Genomic DNA, 16,122 nt, shown 5'->3' with positions numbered 1-16,122 from the left:
CCCAAAGCCACCGCATCAGCTGCAGTACAGCGGCAATTCCTTATTTCCTTCTGCAGCGTGGCTGCCTGTGACGCTCGGGGCACACCTCTGGCCTCAGGTGCAACGCCACCGTTCAGACACGCTGCACGCCCCACTGAGTTACAAACAGAGCAGCTTTTTTATTTCAACTCCACAGACCCTTCCCCCTTCTGACAACATGAATTTTTAGGAAGGGGCAGACACCAGCACCGTAGCTTCGTGGGGGTAGCATTACACTGAAGTAACGAGGAACAGAATGGGAAATAGAGTAATAAATTAGCTAGAAAGACAGGTATAGAAATATAAATAAAAAGCATACACAGTGTTAACCTTGGTCAAAATACACCTTGGAAGGTTCTTAGCTGTTTTTGGAAGATTTTACTCTTCTGGGTTATTTTGATCTGGTTGGGCTCCTGTAATTGAGGAAAGGAGAGGGTACAACAGCTACTGAATAAGATACCTTTAAGTAGTCTTTGAAATCAGCATCTTCATCAGTTTTCTGCTGCAGCAGTGACGCTCCATTAAGCTGGCAGCTGCAGAACCGAATGTAGGCCTGCATGTGAGAGAGCTCTGCTGCTAAGATGTCCCCAATCATCTGCACTGGCATTTTTTCTCCTCCTGTTTTCTTACGCACTCGCAAGGCTCTGAAGAGGAAAGAAATCACCATCCAACTTTGCTGCCAAGTCTGTGAGGCTGAAATCAAGATCCTTACAACACCCACCCCCGAAAGGACGCAAGCCTGTGAGGTGAACTCTCTTACACAGCACGGGTGCTTCCAGGCGGTGCAGGGCCCAGCCTGAACCCCCAGAAGTCACTGGCACAACGCACTGAGCTGAATGATCTGCCTGACGGGGTCTGCAGGACTGAGACTCTCCTTTGAGGTTTCTTGGGACAACTGGCATTAATCTCTACGTTCAAGCAGCACCTAATTTCAATGAATTATTAGCCACTTCGTCTCTCCAAAGTTTATTTTCAGAGAATAGAAGGTTGCTTTGCAGAAAACTGGGAAGAAAGCCTCCCGTGCACATGCTTTTGTGCAGGTTCTATTTTTAAGGTATTGTAGCAAGTGTGCGTCTGTTCTTGCTGTTTATTCCCCTCTCTCTCATAATAACTCCTTCTTTGTAAGGTAGTCTGAATGCATTTAGCTATTCTGAATTCATGCATGCACAGGAAATAATCAGCAAGGACATAAATATTTACTGTAAAACCAGAAAACTTCCTGGGGAAAGGAACAAGAGAATAAAGGGATAGAAGCATAAAAATGTGGGTAAGTACTCACTTCAGTAGCTTTGTATTTGACATGATGAGTTCCTTCCAGTTAACAAAGATCATCCCCATTTCTCCTTCTGTGAGACAGCCTGAATCAGCCATCGGTTTTTGGAAAACCTGCACTCAAAAAAATCAGAAAGGTGGCAATTCTTCAGAGACAAAAGCAGCTCAGCCTCTTGTTCAGCCTAGCAGCGATTTTGCTTTTTTTTTGCATGCTCAGTGTCCAATTTCTCAGAAGTTACAAGCAATTCCTTCCCAGCACCTGCGACAGCTGTCGCTATTTTTCCTAAGTGTGTGACCTCATTCTGGCACTGGCATCACTATTTGCAAAGTGGGAACAAGCACTGGCACCTGCAGGCTGACTGTTCAGCAGAAGAGCATTCCCGTGATTCTGGAGTCAGTGGTTACACAAATTACGCTTACGCATCACATCGATCCCCATAGCCAGAGCACTCAGGCAACCTGCATGCAGAACTACAGCTTCTGTCAGGGGCCCTTGGCACAGTGTCTCTGCATAGCAAAAACCTGTGTAACTCAGTCTGTTTAACATCTTTAACACTTCACCACATAGTTGTTTTATAAAGAAAGATCAAATCAGACTCCCAAGACCACCTAAAGCTGGCCAGTTCCTGCCCTGCTTAGTGAGGTGGCCTTACTTCCAGAAATAAAATCAGAGACAAAGGCAGACAATAAACTTTAACGCTGCTTATACAGCTTCTGTCATGAGCCTGCGCAGCTTTGCAGACACCTCAGCCTAGCCCATCACCTTTACACTGAGCCCAAACACCTAAGAGGAGGATTTGGAAAACAGGAAGGTCCTTGTAAGATGATGGCTTTCACAACATGATGTTTTTGCCTGGTGGACATCACATAACATTCACTAGAAAGGGAGGTGCTCACAACCTCTCTTCCTTTAGCATTTCACAAGAAACCCTTTATTGCTATCATTCGGTAGGACAGAGGTGGTGTTTTTTTCCAGATGCTTTTTCCCATTCAAGACGTCTCACCTCTAGGACAAGCTGAAGATCGTCCATATACCTTTCCTCCGTCTGAATGAGTTCGTGAATGTAGCCCTGCCTCTTCCGTTCCATTGGCTGCATAGTGTCAAGGCTTTGGAGATCAGCACACCCTACAAGAAGTAAGCCAGTAGTTTAGATCCCACTCGGGCCATCAGACCTGATGAATTAATAAAATTGCAATAACATACACCAGCCTACGGTTCAGACCATATCACAGTGGTTCTTAAAAATTCTGTCCACAGCAGCAGTGGGTTTCAAAATTGAGTAATGTAATGACTGACCTCCTCCTCACTTCATTTTTTTTTTTTTCAGTGTGTAACCTTTTTATTTTTTCATATATCCCTTGTTCTTGTGCTGTGAAGCTGAATAAGAATTCCTGCCTTCCTGGCACTCTTATTTGTCTCATGATTTTTCTCATCTCTTCTTCTCGTCTGCCATACCATTTCAAAACTGTCATTTTCTCTTACCTTATGCAATGTCTTCTGTGAGGTGAAGTCATCTAGAATGTGTCTGGTTCTGACTTACGACATTGCATCTTTAATCTCTACCCCATTTGTAAAGAACTCTGCCTTGGTTACGAACTGGTGACACAAACCACCAGTACAAATTTGTAAAGTTATAATGCGTATAATCCTATAGTTGCACAACTTTTTTTTTTTTCTCATGTAGAAACAAAACGAGCCTGAAATATGTTAAATTATTTTCATGCACAAAGTATAAATAATCAAAATAATGCACAGGAACAGACAGACATTCAATGACACAAACCCCGAATTTTCTGTAGTAACATACAGACCCTACAGCTTCACACTGCTGCTTCTTTTCCGTATATATGTTAGTAAGCATGACAACAATCTGAAGTTTAGTAACTGAATCAAAAACTGGTAAAACCAAAGTGGTGCATACATTTAGATGGGTAAAGGAGAGCACAGAAAATCAAACTCTGATCCCTCTGTTAGCCATCACGTGCTAGCAGGGTACTGCAAAGTAGCAGGGTGGGAGAAAATAAAAAGAAACAATTACAGAGCATTTGAGAACATACATCTAGCACTTGATGTGACAGCACCAGATTTTAATACAACATGAATTGTGGATTTTGTGGAATAGCAGAAAGCACATTACAGGGACTCATGTAGATCTGACATTTCTAGAGGAACGATACTTTCTGAAAGTTTACAGATGTCGTGAAAGGCAGCGTGACCTACAGCACGAAGGGCTGTGCCTCCCTGGTCACCCTCACACATATAGGACACTGGAATGTGGCTTTATTCTGTTCACTGCCAATTTACAGATCTGTTTATGGGAAGGTTGCTCTAAATAATGAAGTGAAAATGAGTTTGTAATAAATGTGTGGGGAAAAAAACCCCAAGAAACACTAAACCTTTGGCTAAACTCCCAGGCTTGCACGCTTCCTGCTGGACCGGCATCAAGCTGCTTTGAAGGCACAGCATCCTTCAGCAAAAGAGAAACACTTGTCAAATGAAGTTTTATGATCCCATTTGAAGTATTACAGAATCATAGAGTAGTTTGGGTTGGAAGGGACCTTTAAAGGGCATCTAGTCCAACCCCCTGCAAGCACCAGGGACATCTCCAACTAGATCAGATTGCTCCAACAGGAAAACCCTTTGAACCATGCAAAGAGGTAAAACAGTAAAGGCAGTAGCTAGATTTAAAATCAGGACTCTTCAGTTCTGTTTTGTACCCCTAAGTAGGATCACAGATCTTCAACTTTCTAAAAAGATTTGATAAAATGCTACTTTCTGTGACTAGATCTGGGATTGCAGCTGTTCTGACCATGCAGAACGCTGCCTCTGTCCTTAGTTATTCCCAGAGCTACGATCAGGCCACAATTATACGAGAAAGAGGAGCAAAGTTACTGATGAAAGTGATTCCTATGAAGTTTGGTATCTCAAATCCATCATGATGGACTGCAGCCAAGGTGTGCTACTTCTGGATTCTAGAGTCATTCCTTAATCTACACGGGACCACGTTTAAGCCCAACTGGTTCCTAAGACATGAAATTTTGGGGTAGTCAAGAGCCAGACTTTATTTACCCAGACTTGGAAGTCTCGGCTTTGACCACGTGGTTCTCTTTTCTACGGCAAGGTCCACTCCTGCAACAGAAGCAGGGACAGACTGAAGCTCCTGTTGCTGTTTGCTTGTATCACAGCTGTCAGAACAACCCACACGCTGGGATCTGTGACTGTCTCGTGCTACTTAAAGCTGTAGCTAACACTGGAAGGGAGATAGGCCTTTGTTTATGCACCTAAAATAGATTTGGTTTATAAGCTCATTGTCAGATACAAAAGCGCAGTTAAATTAACTGGCTCCTGCACTAACCTTGTATTTAGTCAGCTTTTGGGATGAATGGATGAGTGCTGTTTTATATTTAAATAAGCACCAGTGAAAACGCCCCAAATTTTGATGTGTCTGACAATACTGGCATAAAAACACAGTACATAATCCACACATCTGATATTAGAGGGTGAATTCAGGCATTTGGATCTGAAGGGAAGAAAGGCAAATGAGAGAGAAGAAAAACTCCCTAGTACCTTTGCTGGTATTTTTCCAAAGTGGTCATAGCAACCCATGGGCTCACTGGTATGGAAAGGGAGGACCTGCATCTCTACTCATTCTCCTCCCACGTTCCTGTTCACTCCTTTCCTTGCATCAATTCTGGCACTCACCTGACTCCCCAGCTCACACCCCAGCAGCAAATGAACCCCAAGGGGGGAAAAGAAAACAGTAGTTTTCTGCTAGTTTAGCGGCCAAGAATGTGCCTGGAAGCCATAAAACTGCCTTTTTTTGGCAGCTGGTTCGGCTTCTGTCTTGTGAAGCTTCATCCCAAGCTCCCCATACAATTAATGAAAAGCAGTGAGATTTTTGGGAGCGCTTACAGAGGGGAAATCTCAGCTGCTCACTCGGGGGGCTCACCTCCCTCTGTTGGTAAGAAGTTTACGGTACCTTTGGAGGGCAATCCAGCCTGCCTCTTCCACCCAGAGCAGGGTACTGCCAGGCTGTTCAGAGAATCTGGGGCATCATCTGCCCAGTTCCCTCCCAGAAACATTGAACGGAGCAAGCAGTGGATGCCTGGTACCTTTGAAACTTAGGGCATAGCAAGAGAGTGATGGCTCCTCCAGATGTGGTACCTTTGGAGATGAATCCTGCTCCCCAAGACGAGGAAGCAGCTGTCTCGCAGGGGCAAGGTAAAACAAGCTGGAGAATTCATAAACAGGAAATCCCAGTCTCTAAAGTTATGGTTAAAATTATGCTATCCTCTCCAAATATACCTGAACAAGAAATACTTTCTTCCTACTAACGTAACTAACCCTGCCTGAAAAACGACTGAGTTTCACGTTGTTAGATGTTCTACTCTGCAGGGGATTCAAATGCCTGAAAAACATGGGGTCTGGCAGAGAAAACCTTTCCAATTACTGACATATTTTGCATTTGAATATGTTCAAGTGGAAGAATGACACTTTCTGAAGAAATCCTCCAATGAAAAAAGGATGAATGAGATGTAGCATCATTTAAAAAAAAAAAATCCATTTTTTTCTTTATTAAAAACAGGGAGTGAATTTAAATTCTTCACTTAAAAGCCAGTATCAGAGAATTGAGGTAAAAACCAGATGGATAAAAGGCTTTCAAAGATGCCCAATTCCACTTGAGCACAAAATGCTTTGTCTCCTTCCTCAACAAACTTCCCCACTCAAGGAACAAAGAAAAAGCCTAGTAAAACTGACAGCTCTGGAAAGACACCTTAAGCCTCAAAGAGGAGCCTAGGCGCTGGCCCTGAAGGATCCATCCGTACCAGAGGCACCAGTAATTTGGGTCACTAGCGAAGGCTATTTGGGGGTAGAGGTGGCCTATATAAATGACATTTGTTTTTTAGGATTGTAGGGGTTTTGGAGGCAGGGGGAGGTGTGGCGTTGTTTTTAAATTGTTTGTTTGTTTGTTTTTAGCTCAAGCCAGTTGATATGGCTGGAAAAAGCGGATAAGGCTTGGGGGTTTTTGCCTGCCTCTATTTTCCCAGGCTACCACAGAAAGGCTACAATCTCACCTGAAGTACCATGGGCTGGCATTAGAAGCGTCCCTTTAGCACAGCCAGAGAACAGACCTATGGTATCGTGGGACATCACCCGTGGCCATTTTGCACTCTCTGCTGGCAGACGCAAGGCTGAGTCGCTTGCAATGCGCTCCTGTCACTGCCTGTAGCTGTCAGTAGCCTCTGAGCAAGGAAAACCCATGCAAGGAACTAATCCAAGAAATGTGCCGCCATGGAAATGTTGGTTTCCATCAGGCTCTGAGAAATATAACTTTTATCCAATCTCCCCTAATCAGTAAATGCAGTATATTCTCTTTGCTACAACAGAAGAAATTTATGGTTCAATTTTCAAGCAAAATTAAGTCATTCTGTAACAGAGCCAGGTAACACAATGCTCATACCAAGCTATTCAGATGGAAAAAAAAAAAATAAAAAATCCTCCCCAGATGGACAAAAAACCACAACAGACAAACTAGATCCTTTTATGTGTCCCTTTAATAAAATACATTTGCATAGTTATCTTACAACTTTGTTTAAAAACAAAGATGAACAATTGCCTCATGCCAAGCATAGCCTGCATTTGCATGTCGTAACAATCACCTCCAAACATCAACGCTCTAGCTTGAAAAGAACAACAGAAGAGATTTTAAGGCAGCACACACCATTACGTAGCAGTTTTATTAGTTCATTACATTAAAGCAGCACGACCCTGTAGCAGCTCCCAACACTGCTCCAGGCCAAGGTCTGTCGGCATTCCTACGAGCAGACTTATTTACAGATGTTTTCAACCCGACTCAAGAAAATCACACAGGGATACGATCTGACAAAGCGTCGAGATGGCATAAATATTCAGTGACTGGGAGGAGACATTTCAGTTATTAGCGTGGAGCTTTTCTGATGGAGCTTTATGCCTTCTGCACTCCTAACAGTAACATTATTAACAGTGACATTACGATAGAGCTGTGTATGCTTTCACAGCCCTTCACCAGCACTGACTACTCACACACCCCAGCCCTGCAACCCAGTCTCCGTGGTGGCACAGGACTTTCCTGCACGGATCCGATTGCCGGATCAGGAACTCAGCTCTGTAAACTAAGCTTTTGTAAAACTACGCTTTTGTATGTCGTTAGTCCATTATGCAAACTAGACAGTTACAAAAAATCAGGACGCGTTTCAGTACTCGTTCTTGTGCATTTACAGCATCGTCTACATTCTTACCCCCAGTTACACCATGGCCCCTATTCTCTGCTGGCCCACAGGAAGCAATATCAAGCAAGTATTACGCTGCAGGCAACAGAACTGCTTTCCTGGTTGGCCTCAGTTTTAACTGTTAACCTTGTGTGGATCTGAGCAACGTTTAGACTCTCAGCTCTTGACTGGGGACCACCAGTTCAACAATTAGCTCTGTTTCCCACCCTGTCCTCAGTTCCAAAGCCAACCTTCTTTACCCAAACAAGGGGTGAACACTTTGACGCTAGTTCTACTCAGCTGGCTTGGATGACAGCTGAACCCAACTCTATGGGATTTTATCAATAGGAGAGTGGATTGCACACACAAGCAGAGAAAAAGTAACATTTTTAAAAGAAAAAGCCTGAATTAAACCTAGGTTTTATTAGCTACACCTCTTCATTGATACAGAACATTATTTTAAAATAATCTTGCCTTAAATACATCCTTGGCATAGTCTTTCCTACCAATGATCTGATGTATATATTCAATTCTTTCTGCACCAGCGTGCGACAGGAGAGCAGAGCTCTCAGGTGATTGTGTTTGAGCTGTGTTCGGCAGACTTTTGCAGTAGAGATAAATACCAAAGGCAGGGACTACGTCTCTTTCAATCTGCATTATAAAGTTGTTATTATCATTATTTTCTTTGTTATTACAGTTAGAGAATTTAGAGCACACTCAGGTAATACTGAAACATGAGAAGGTAACCATGAAAGCCCAAAATGCTTCATTTTAATACTCATCAGTTCAAACTGCGGGGCAGCTGTTTCAGTAATTAATCATCAATGCTTGTATCTACAAACCGAACAACAAGGCTGCCTGTGTGAAACTTTACCTAATGCTATCCTCATCTCCAATTGTATCAGGTAAAAAAATGGGTAGAATGCCAGTTGCTTTTGGAAAATGCCATGTAACTATTTCCTACAACATCCCAGGTAGGATGTGAAGTTGATTTTAATTTTTCAAAGACTACTAGTAGCCATTTGGCTCAAATGCCACAGGTTAACAGCGCCTTTTAGAAATGGGATAATTTATAAGATCACCTAATTATTAGACTATAGTAAGTGACTGCTTGATGCCACTGGTGTAGCACAACACACTTTAGCCTCTATTAAATAGGCTTTAAAAGTCAGAAATTCAGAGAAGGCAATTCAGGGTGATTAGTGTATTTTAGTAGAAATACTGAAAACGCAGTTTCATAAGGAAATCAAGTCAGCTAGAATACTTGAGGAATTATCTAGCACATTATTTGCCCACAATAACATGACTACATTCTATAACAAAATATTGGTTTAGACAAAATACATCCGGAATAAAAATCCTTTTGTAGTTTTACGTAGGCACATTGCTGTAGTCCATATTGCACAAGATATATCTCTGAACTAAAGGGCACACATACATTATTTGATCAAGTATATTAAATACATAACATCCCACTCTTTCTATAGAAATTTTGAAGAAAGGCTTTTAAATCTCTGCAACTGGACTAACCTTTTCCTGATAGTACCTTCACAACATTCATATATATATATATATGTATACAGTAAACAAGCAGTGTTTTGTAAACATTTCTGATTGCATAAGTGACCTTTGCTGTTTCGTAACCAAAATCAGGAAACCAACTAAATGAAATACCATGTCTACTAGATCTCTCCTGTTGTTACAGGAGCACAGAACTATTTGATCAGACAAGTAGTCTGCTCTTAAGATAATCCTTTTTTTTGAAGGGGTATCAAGGTTATAGTCCTGTCATCTTGTTCCCTCCCCCCAAACTCATAAAACGTGGGCACCTTTACTGCACCATGCTGCTGACAGGCCGTACCTGTACCTTTAAGTACCACTTTTGAGCTGAGTATAGTTCCATTTTTAAACGCAAATGCTTTGCCTTCAGCTCCAGGTGTCTGTTAAGTGTTTCTTTCCTGATTAGGCTGCTAATTTATTTAATAGAAAAGAGCAGCAGCTTTCAGATAGCTCTTGCTTTAAGTCACTGCAGGCCACAGCCAGACAAAAACACTGTTCAGTACCGTTAACTCTTTAACGAAGAGAAGGGGCAGGGAAAGGGTCTGGTAGCACAGAGGCTGTACAGGTACTCACTGCAGTAACTGGTACATGTTTGCTGTTTGCTAAAACTGAAAGCAAATATGAATTACCAGAATAAAGTATTTAACGGAAGGAGGTTGTTTAGGGATAGGCCATATCGAGCCAAAACAATCTGAATTCCTGCTGTAGTACTACTGTGAAGGAATAAAAAAATTTAAAGTATCCTCCACTCTATGCTTAATAGTTCTTTCCCTAGTTAAAAAGGGCATTAAAAGGCTGGATGGATTGCACCAGATCCAAATCTTAGATCTTGTAACATGTTTGTAATCACAGTGACTATCAGCAGCAGAGACAGGTAGGGTTTGTTTTCTGGATGAGCCTTGTAGGCTGCCAATTTTAAAAGCTCAGTATGGAGGAGATTAAATCAAGTCCATTAGAACAGTAATCAGCAAACATTTTAATTCTGCAAAGTATGTACATTATGACATTAAAAGAACACAACTGCCCGTTCAAAACAGCTCAGATAAACTGTGCAAATAGTGGGTCTTTGTGTGCCTGCAATCCCACCGTGCAAACGATAACTTGATATGCATGCTAATGATCTACGATTATCAATACCAAAGAAAAATACTAAAGGAAACAAGAATGAACAGCAGTGAAAGCCACACAAAGACCCACTATCCTTTCTGATTTTACAAATCAACTGTAACTGTAGATTATAAGAAAACCCACAAAAACCTAATTTCTTGACTGGATCTAACGTTCAAACGAAGCAAAAGGATTGTGTCAGAGCGAGCAGGCCACCCTGCCTCCACGCTACAGTCAAACTTGGATAGTGGGTCTCTGAGGTGCTTTCACACTGGAAGACAACATTGGGTCCTAAAAAAAACAAAAAAAAAATGAAGGATAAAATGAACATAAATTTGAAGAATGAAACATATGAGTTCTATGGACAAAGACAGAACAACACCAAAAAGGTCAGAAAGGAATGACTGACATTCAACTTTCTGAAAACAGACATCATGAGCTTGTGCAATTTCATATTTATAAACACAAACAGTTTTAAGTACTTGCGACCAGCCATCACTGACTCAGAAAAACACTTGTAGCTGATTCACTTGAAGAAGAAAGTTTCTTCCCAGGAAAGACTTCTGTTATGTAGACTCAACAACACAAGGTCAAGTCCTAAAGGTTTTTTTTAAAGGCAATGGCAAAATTCCCTGAGACTTCCACAAAGCCAGGATTTCTCCTGAGAAACTTGTAATAAGACATTAAAAAAAAATCAGATAAAACTAAACTTGTAAAGTCTCATTGGAGTTTATTCATATTGGCACATAAAAATTAACTTGCTCACCACTGTTCAAAGCTTTAAAGGAAATGAAACCTTGTCTCTAGCAATTTGTGTCCATGAAGTAGGAAGTACCGCACCACTCAATACACCCATCAGAAAGCAAGGTCTACACAGACTAGAAGAGGCACTGCAGTCAGGTTAAAGGCAGATGTACGATGTGTCCTGCAGCTGCACACACCTTGCATGCAATCCAGAGACTATTCCAGAGCCCAGGATTTCAACCTGGAAGCTTTATCAAGCCTGACTGACGTTCACCAAATAGTTTCAGAAATACAAAATTACTGGGTCACCATGAACTAAGGAATTGCTTTCGTATTTGATCCTTGGTTAAAAGGGGTGAAATTCTGGACCTGCTGTGTAAAATCTTAGAATAAATTATTAATCTTCATGTGTTAAAAAAATGAATGTGGACCTGCAACATGCAGCACCTCAAAGCCACCATAATCATAAAGAGAAGTTACCTGGCAATAACTAAAGACACTTCAAAATGTGTTGACCATATAAAGACACAGAAATGCACCTGCCACAAGCATGCCAGTTCAGAAGTTGTTTTTTCACTATGAACACCCTTTTTCACTATGAACACCCTTTTTCACTATGAACACCCTTTTTCACTATGAACACCCTTTAAAATTGGTTTGCTTCATTCATTAGACAGTGGTGGACATGAATTACTAATGATCTTTTGTATATGGAGATAAACTACTGGAAATATAGATCCTTGTTGCAAAGGATGTCCTTGAAAGGACGGGACTTGCTTCTGTCTCTAACGTGTCACATCTATAAGTAAGGTTCAGGGGTGGGAAAATTAGAGAGATGTAGTGGTGTAACTACAAAAATCAAGAAATTTACACCGTCGTCATATGTGTGTCAAGAGGATCTGTTCCCAGTCTAACCAACTTTTGTCACTGCACTGGCAGAAGGCAGCGCAGGCAGGTTTCAATCAGGGGAAGGAAGTGCTTATCAGACTATGAGGACTACCTGGCACTCACACCTAAGCACCAGAAGGAGTAACTTAGGTGCCTGGGGAACTGCAGCAATGCTGGGCTATTAAGAGAAAAAACAGCAAACAGAAACAGTAAGTACCTTAGAGTAGAAAGAACTGGTACAAGTTCAAGTCTATGGAAGATCGGTCTCATAAAGGGAGATAAGATACTTCAGACAAGATACCTCAGCCTGGAGAAGAGAAGGGAGACCTTATAGCGGCCTTCCAGTACCTCAAGGGGGCCTACAGGAAAGATGGGGAGAGGCTGTTCAGTAGGGCCTGCTGTGACAGGACCAGGGGTAATGGTTTTAAAATAGAGGGAGGTAGATTTAGATTAGATATTAGGAAAAAAATTTTCACAGTGAGGGTGGTGGAACACTGGGACAGGTTGCCCAGAGAGGTGGTGGATGCCCCACCCCTGGAAACACTCAAGGCCAGGTTGGATGGGGCTCTGAGCAACCTGATCTAGTCAGGGATGTCCCTGCCCCTTGCAGGGGGGTTGGACTAGATGTCCTTTAAAGGTCCCTTCCAACCCAAACTATTCTGTGATTCTATGATCTTATGAGATGAACTAGAAGCCTTTGCACACTGAGCATAGATGTGTCCAGCTGGCTGAGTTGTCCAGCTCTCAGCAACCATGTCTGAGACGAACAGATCTCTAACACTAAGCGACATCCAGCAACCAAGTACGCAGATGTAGCTGGAGCACCTGTCTTGCCTCCACCTGAGGTACGTGAGGGGAGAAAATCTCAACTGAAGAAAATATAAGAACAAGGCTGAGACTGGTCCAACAGATAAGATGAAAAACTGAAAAAAGTTCTCACTGAAAAAGCCAACAAATAAATAGAGAACAAATTTCTAAGACCACCTGTTTAAGGCAGACAAAGACTGGCTGAAATGACAAAATCATCTCCAGACCAGGCCACTGGGAAAATCTGTAAAGTGCATCGTGCCTACTGCACCTTACATACCCCTTGGGAAGAACAGGAAGAAAACCTCATTGAGGTGTCTAGACAGACACTGACAAACAAAAGACCATACCCCAAAATGGTTGAGCAAGCACTCAACAAAGAATAGACAAAATATCCCAGGAAAGACTGTGGGTACAAAGATGGTCCATATAACAGAGTTTAAATTTGCGGGAAAAGCAGAATTTTCCTAAGCTGCAAACCTACACGAGTAAACCAGATCTGTCTACTCCCCCTCAAATACCATTACACTTGACCATCTAGAAGAGACAGTGGGAGAAACTGCTATTCTTCAACATAAGCATTACAGTACTGAGATTAACGATTCTTTAAAATATTAATGCTGCATTTTAAAAATTATATACTGTCATATGTTTAAGTTGGTCCCTAGAGGGCCACATCATCATTTCTTTGGGACACTTTCTTGGTGATTTCTCAATACTAGTGAGAATTTCTGCTCTGTATATAAATAAGAGCAAAAAAAAAAAATTTTAAGGAAACCCAAGGAAGTTGGAAGTTGAATGAGTACATATTTAAATATTTATCTGCTTACAGAAGAATGGCACAGCGCTAACTTAACGCTAACATAACTTATTAGCTCACGGATTTCACACCATGTGAAAATAGCCCAGCTGAAATCTGTGTAACGATATTTGCACGATACTGCATTTGAGCTAACGAGCCACGCTGGTTTAGAGCGGGCTCTGGACTTTATGCAGGATTTTTTCCTGATGTTTCCAAATTCACGTTTTAATATCACAAAAGAGTGGCAAATCCCAGCACAAAACTGATATACAAGCTACCTTATTTGAAATACTTAGGGAATTAAAAAAAAAAATAAAACCAACATATTCTTCATTCATTAATAGGTATATTTTCTGAGGAAATAGACTACTTCTTAGACAAAACTTTAACTAAGTACAGATGACCTGGTGAACATCTGCTCTTTGCTGACTGCCACTGCCTGATCTTTGCCAATATACTTCTGAAGGAAAATTCTGTTCACACAGCCACAGTTCAATGTGGATGGAAGTATTTTTACTCCTTAACGCTGAAATCTGAGAAAAAGAGAGCCTAACAATTTATCAGCAAACAATGAGAAAATCTTAATCATCACATAAAGTGTTTCCAATTACCAGTTGTTTTTAGTGGTGCTTTTGTTGAAAATCAGTGGTATACGTAGTTGTCTTCCACTTATCGCATTCAGCCACATAACTCTAAATGGCAACACACCTCGTGTGATAAGCTGATATCTCTATCATTTTTGATAATTGAGAAAGTTTTAATACTAAGCCAGAATCTTAATTTTATAAAGCCTTTCTGGATTTAGTTTATGCTACTTCTTAAAAATTGACATTCTTGTCTGTATGTAATAAAAAAATCCCAAAACTTTCAAAGGTTCATTTTAATGATTTAGGGATGCCTATCTGAATGAATGTTAAGTCCAGTCTAAATGCAGAAGTTTTTGACATCACAACCACACTGGTCAGAGGCATTAAAAAAAAAAAAAATGTAAGCACAGCTTACGTCTTACAAATGTAAGCGCAGCTAAAAAGAAAACCTCAATGGTGCATACTGTATTTTGCCCAGGTACCGTAACAAGTTACCCAGGGAAAAATATTTTAACTCTCCAATCCAAGCCGTAACTTCATTACCAAGTTTGTGAATTCTTCTGTAAGAAGATCTACTATGTTGATCAAGTCGTAATTGCAAACTGGTCCTACACACTAGCTATAGGCTATTAAGAGCCCACCTCAACCAGATTTCCAGATGCATGTTTTTATACTGAGAAAACTTAAAATTATGCCTAGGGAAGAAATAGTAAGCGAAAGGAGAAGGCTTGTTATGCTAAAGGAGCAACTTTTACACTAAGATATGCTCCCAAACCCGCTAATGTCACAGGTTGATATAAAAGTTGGTTTAATCACAGTGCCCCAAGGTAAAAGGCTGCAGGAGTGAAAATGGTGGTAATTTTCTCTGGAGAGAGTAGCCAAAAAAGTGGGGTGGGGTGAGGGGAAGACACCTTTACTGTGTTTATGTGCAAAAAAGACAGAAAATTTTCACCCTCGAATATTCACTGTGTATATTCCAGCATTCAGCTCTCAGCCTACTGCTGATCATTTTCAGCTTAATGTCAGTTTGGATATGTATCTTGTCTCTCAGAACGGGATCACTGGGAGCCAGGACGCGTATTTACCACAAGACAGATCACTCTCTAACGCTAGAATCTTTTTCCTAACTTTTCTATGGTTATTTTTACTGAATTGATAAATAGTTTAAACGTAAGTTAAAGGTGACTACAACAGACACATTTTCATATTTTGTAAGACTCAAGCAATTTCTATAATTGAGCATGGTATGCCTGCACTGATTCCCAGTCAGCAGCAGTTATCAAACATCAGCATCTTTAATGGAAGGGGAACACCTACAAAATCTAATATTTTTAGCTCACCCTAGCACTCTTACTATCACACACTGGCTGGTTGGTAATGTGCTGGTTTGTAGGTTAAACAGTAAAGTATTTAAACTGCTTAGTACTGCAGTAAAGTATGTAAAGTACCAATAAATTCAGCTGATGCTTGGAACTCCAAATTTCAAACACAAAGCAGAACAGCAATGCATCTTTGAACAAAAGTAACAAAATTAATTAAAAAAAAAAATTAGAAGTTGCTTACACTGCTGACTTGGATCAGAATCTGTGGTCATTTTCACATAGTTTGAGGGGAAGAGACCTGTCACACCATTGATTTCTCCTTGCCACCAGTCAGCATCATCTTTGTTCAGTACATTAATAAGCTGCCCTTTGGAGAAACTGAGCTCATCTTCATTGTTTGCCATGTAATCATACATCGCTATCACTTGACACACTACAAAGAAAAAACAAAAACAGCAGAACACTGTTACATAAGGGGTTTTTTTGTGTGTGTTTTACATAACCACAGGAAAGAAACAACAATTTCACATACATTGTTACATAAAAAAAATGGCACATGATCTTATCTTGATGTGGAACTGTCCTCCCTTTTATTTTACTTTTTTTTTAAATTGGGCCAGGCAATAATCTTTACAGCAAAGTGTAAAAGTGAGTTTGATTATCTTATAGTTGACATTTGTGAGAAAAATGCGACAAAGGCAGAGGAAATGTGTATTAGCTAACCATGAATTGACAAGCTAATCAAAGGGAAGTTTTGTCCAGTAGT

General features: G+C 40.9%; 1 protein-coding gene across 3 annotated transcripts in view; it reads right to left on the bottom strand.

Annotated features, from left to right (window-relative positions):
• ITSN2 (intersectin 2) overlaps positions 1 to 16,122 on the bottom strand; it is an 80,578-nt gene that overhangs the window by 6,130 nt on the left and 58,326 nt on the right. For all 3 annotated transcript variants that reach the window (XM_086745632.1, XM_086745633.1, XM_086745634.1), the window contains exons 28-31: positions 15,598 to 15,789; positions 2,295 to 2,416; positions 1,298 to 1,404; positions 479 to 662 (exon numbers count right to left, since the gene is read on the bottom strand). In XM_086745632.1, the coding sequence (XP_086601758.1) occupies positions 479 to 662; positions 1,298 to 1,404; positions 2,295 to 2,416; positions 15,598 to 15,789 (605 nt within the window). The remainder of the gene's footprint in view (positions 1 to 478; positions 663 to 1,297; positions 1,405 to 2,294; positions 2,417 to 15,597; positions 15,790 to 16,122) is intronic.

The sequence above is a fragment of the Chlamydotis macqueenii genome, chromosome 3 (assembly GCF_036417535.1).
Source record: "Chlamydotis macqueenii isolate bChlMac1 chromosome 3, bChlMac1.mat, whole genome shotgun sequence".
NCBI classification, from domain to species: domain Eukaryota; kingdom Metazoa; phylum Chordata; class Aves; order Otidiformes; family Otididae; genus Chlamydotis; species Chlamydotis macqueenii.
This window is presented reverse-complemented; position numbering and strand designations above follow the sequence as displayed.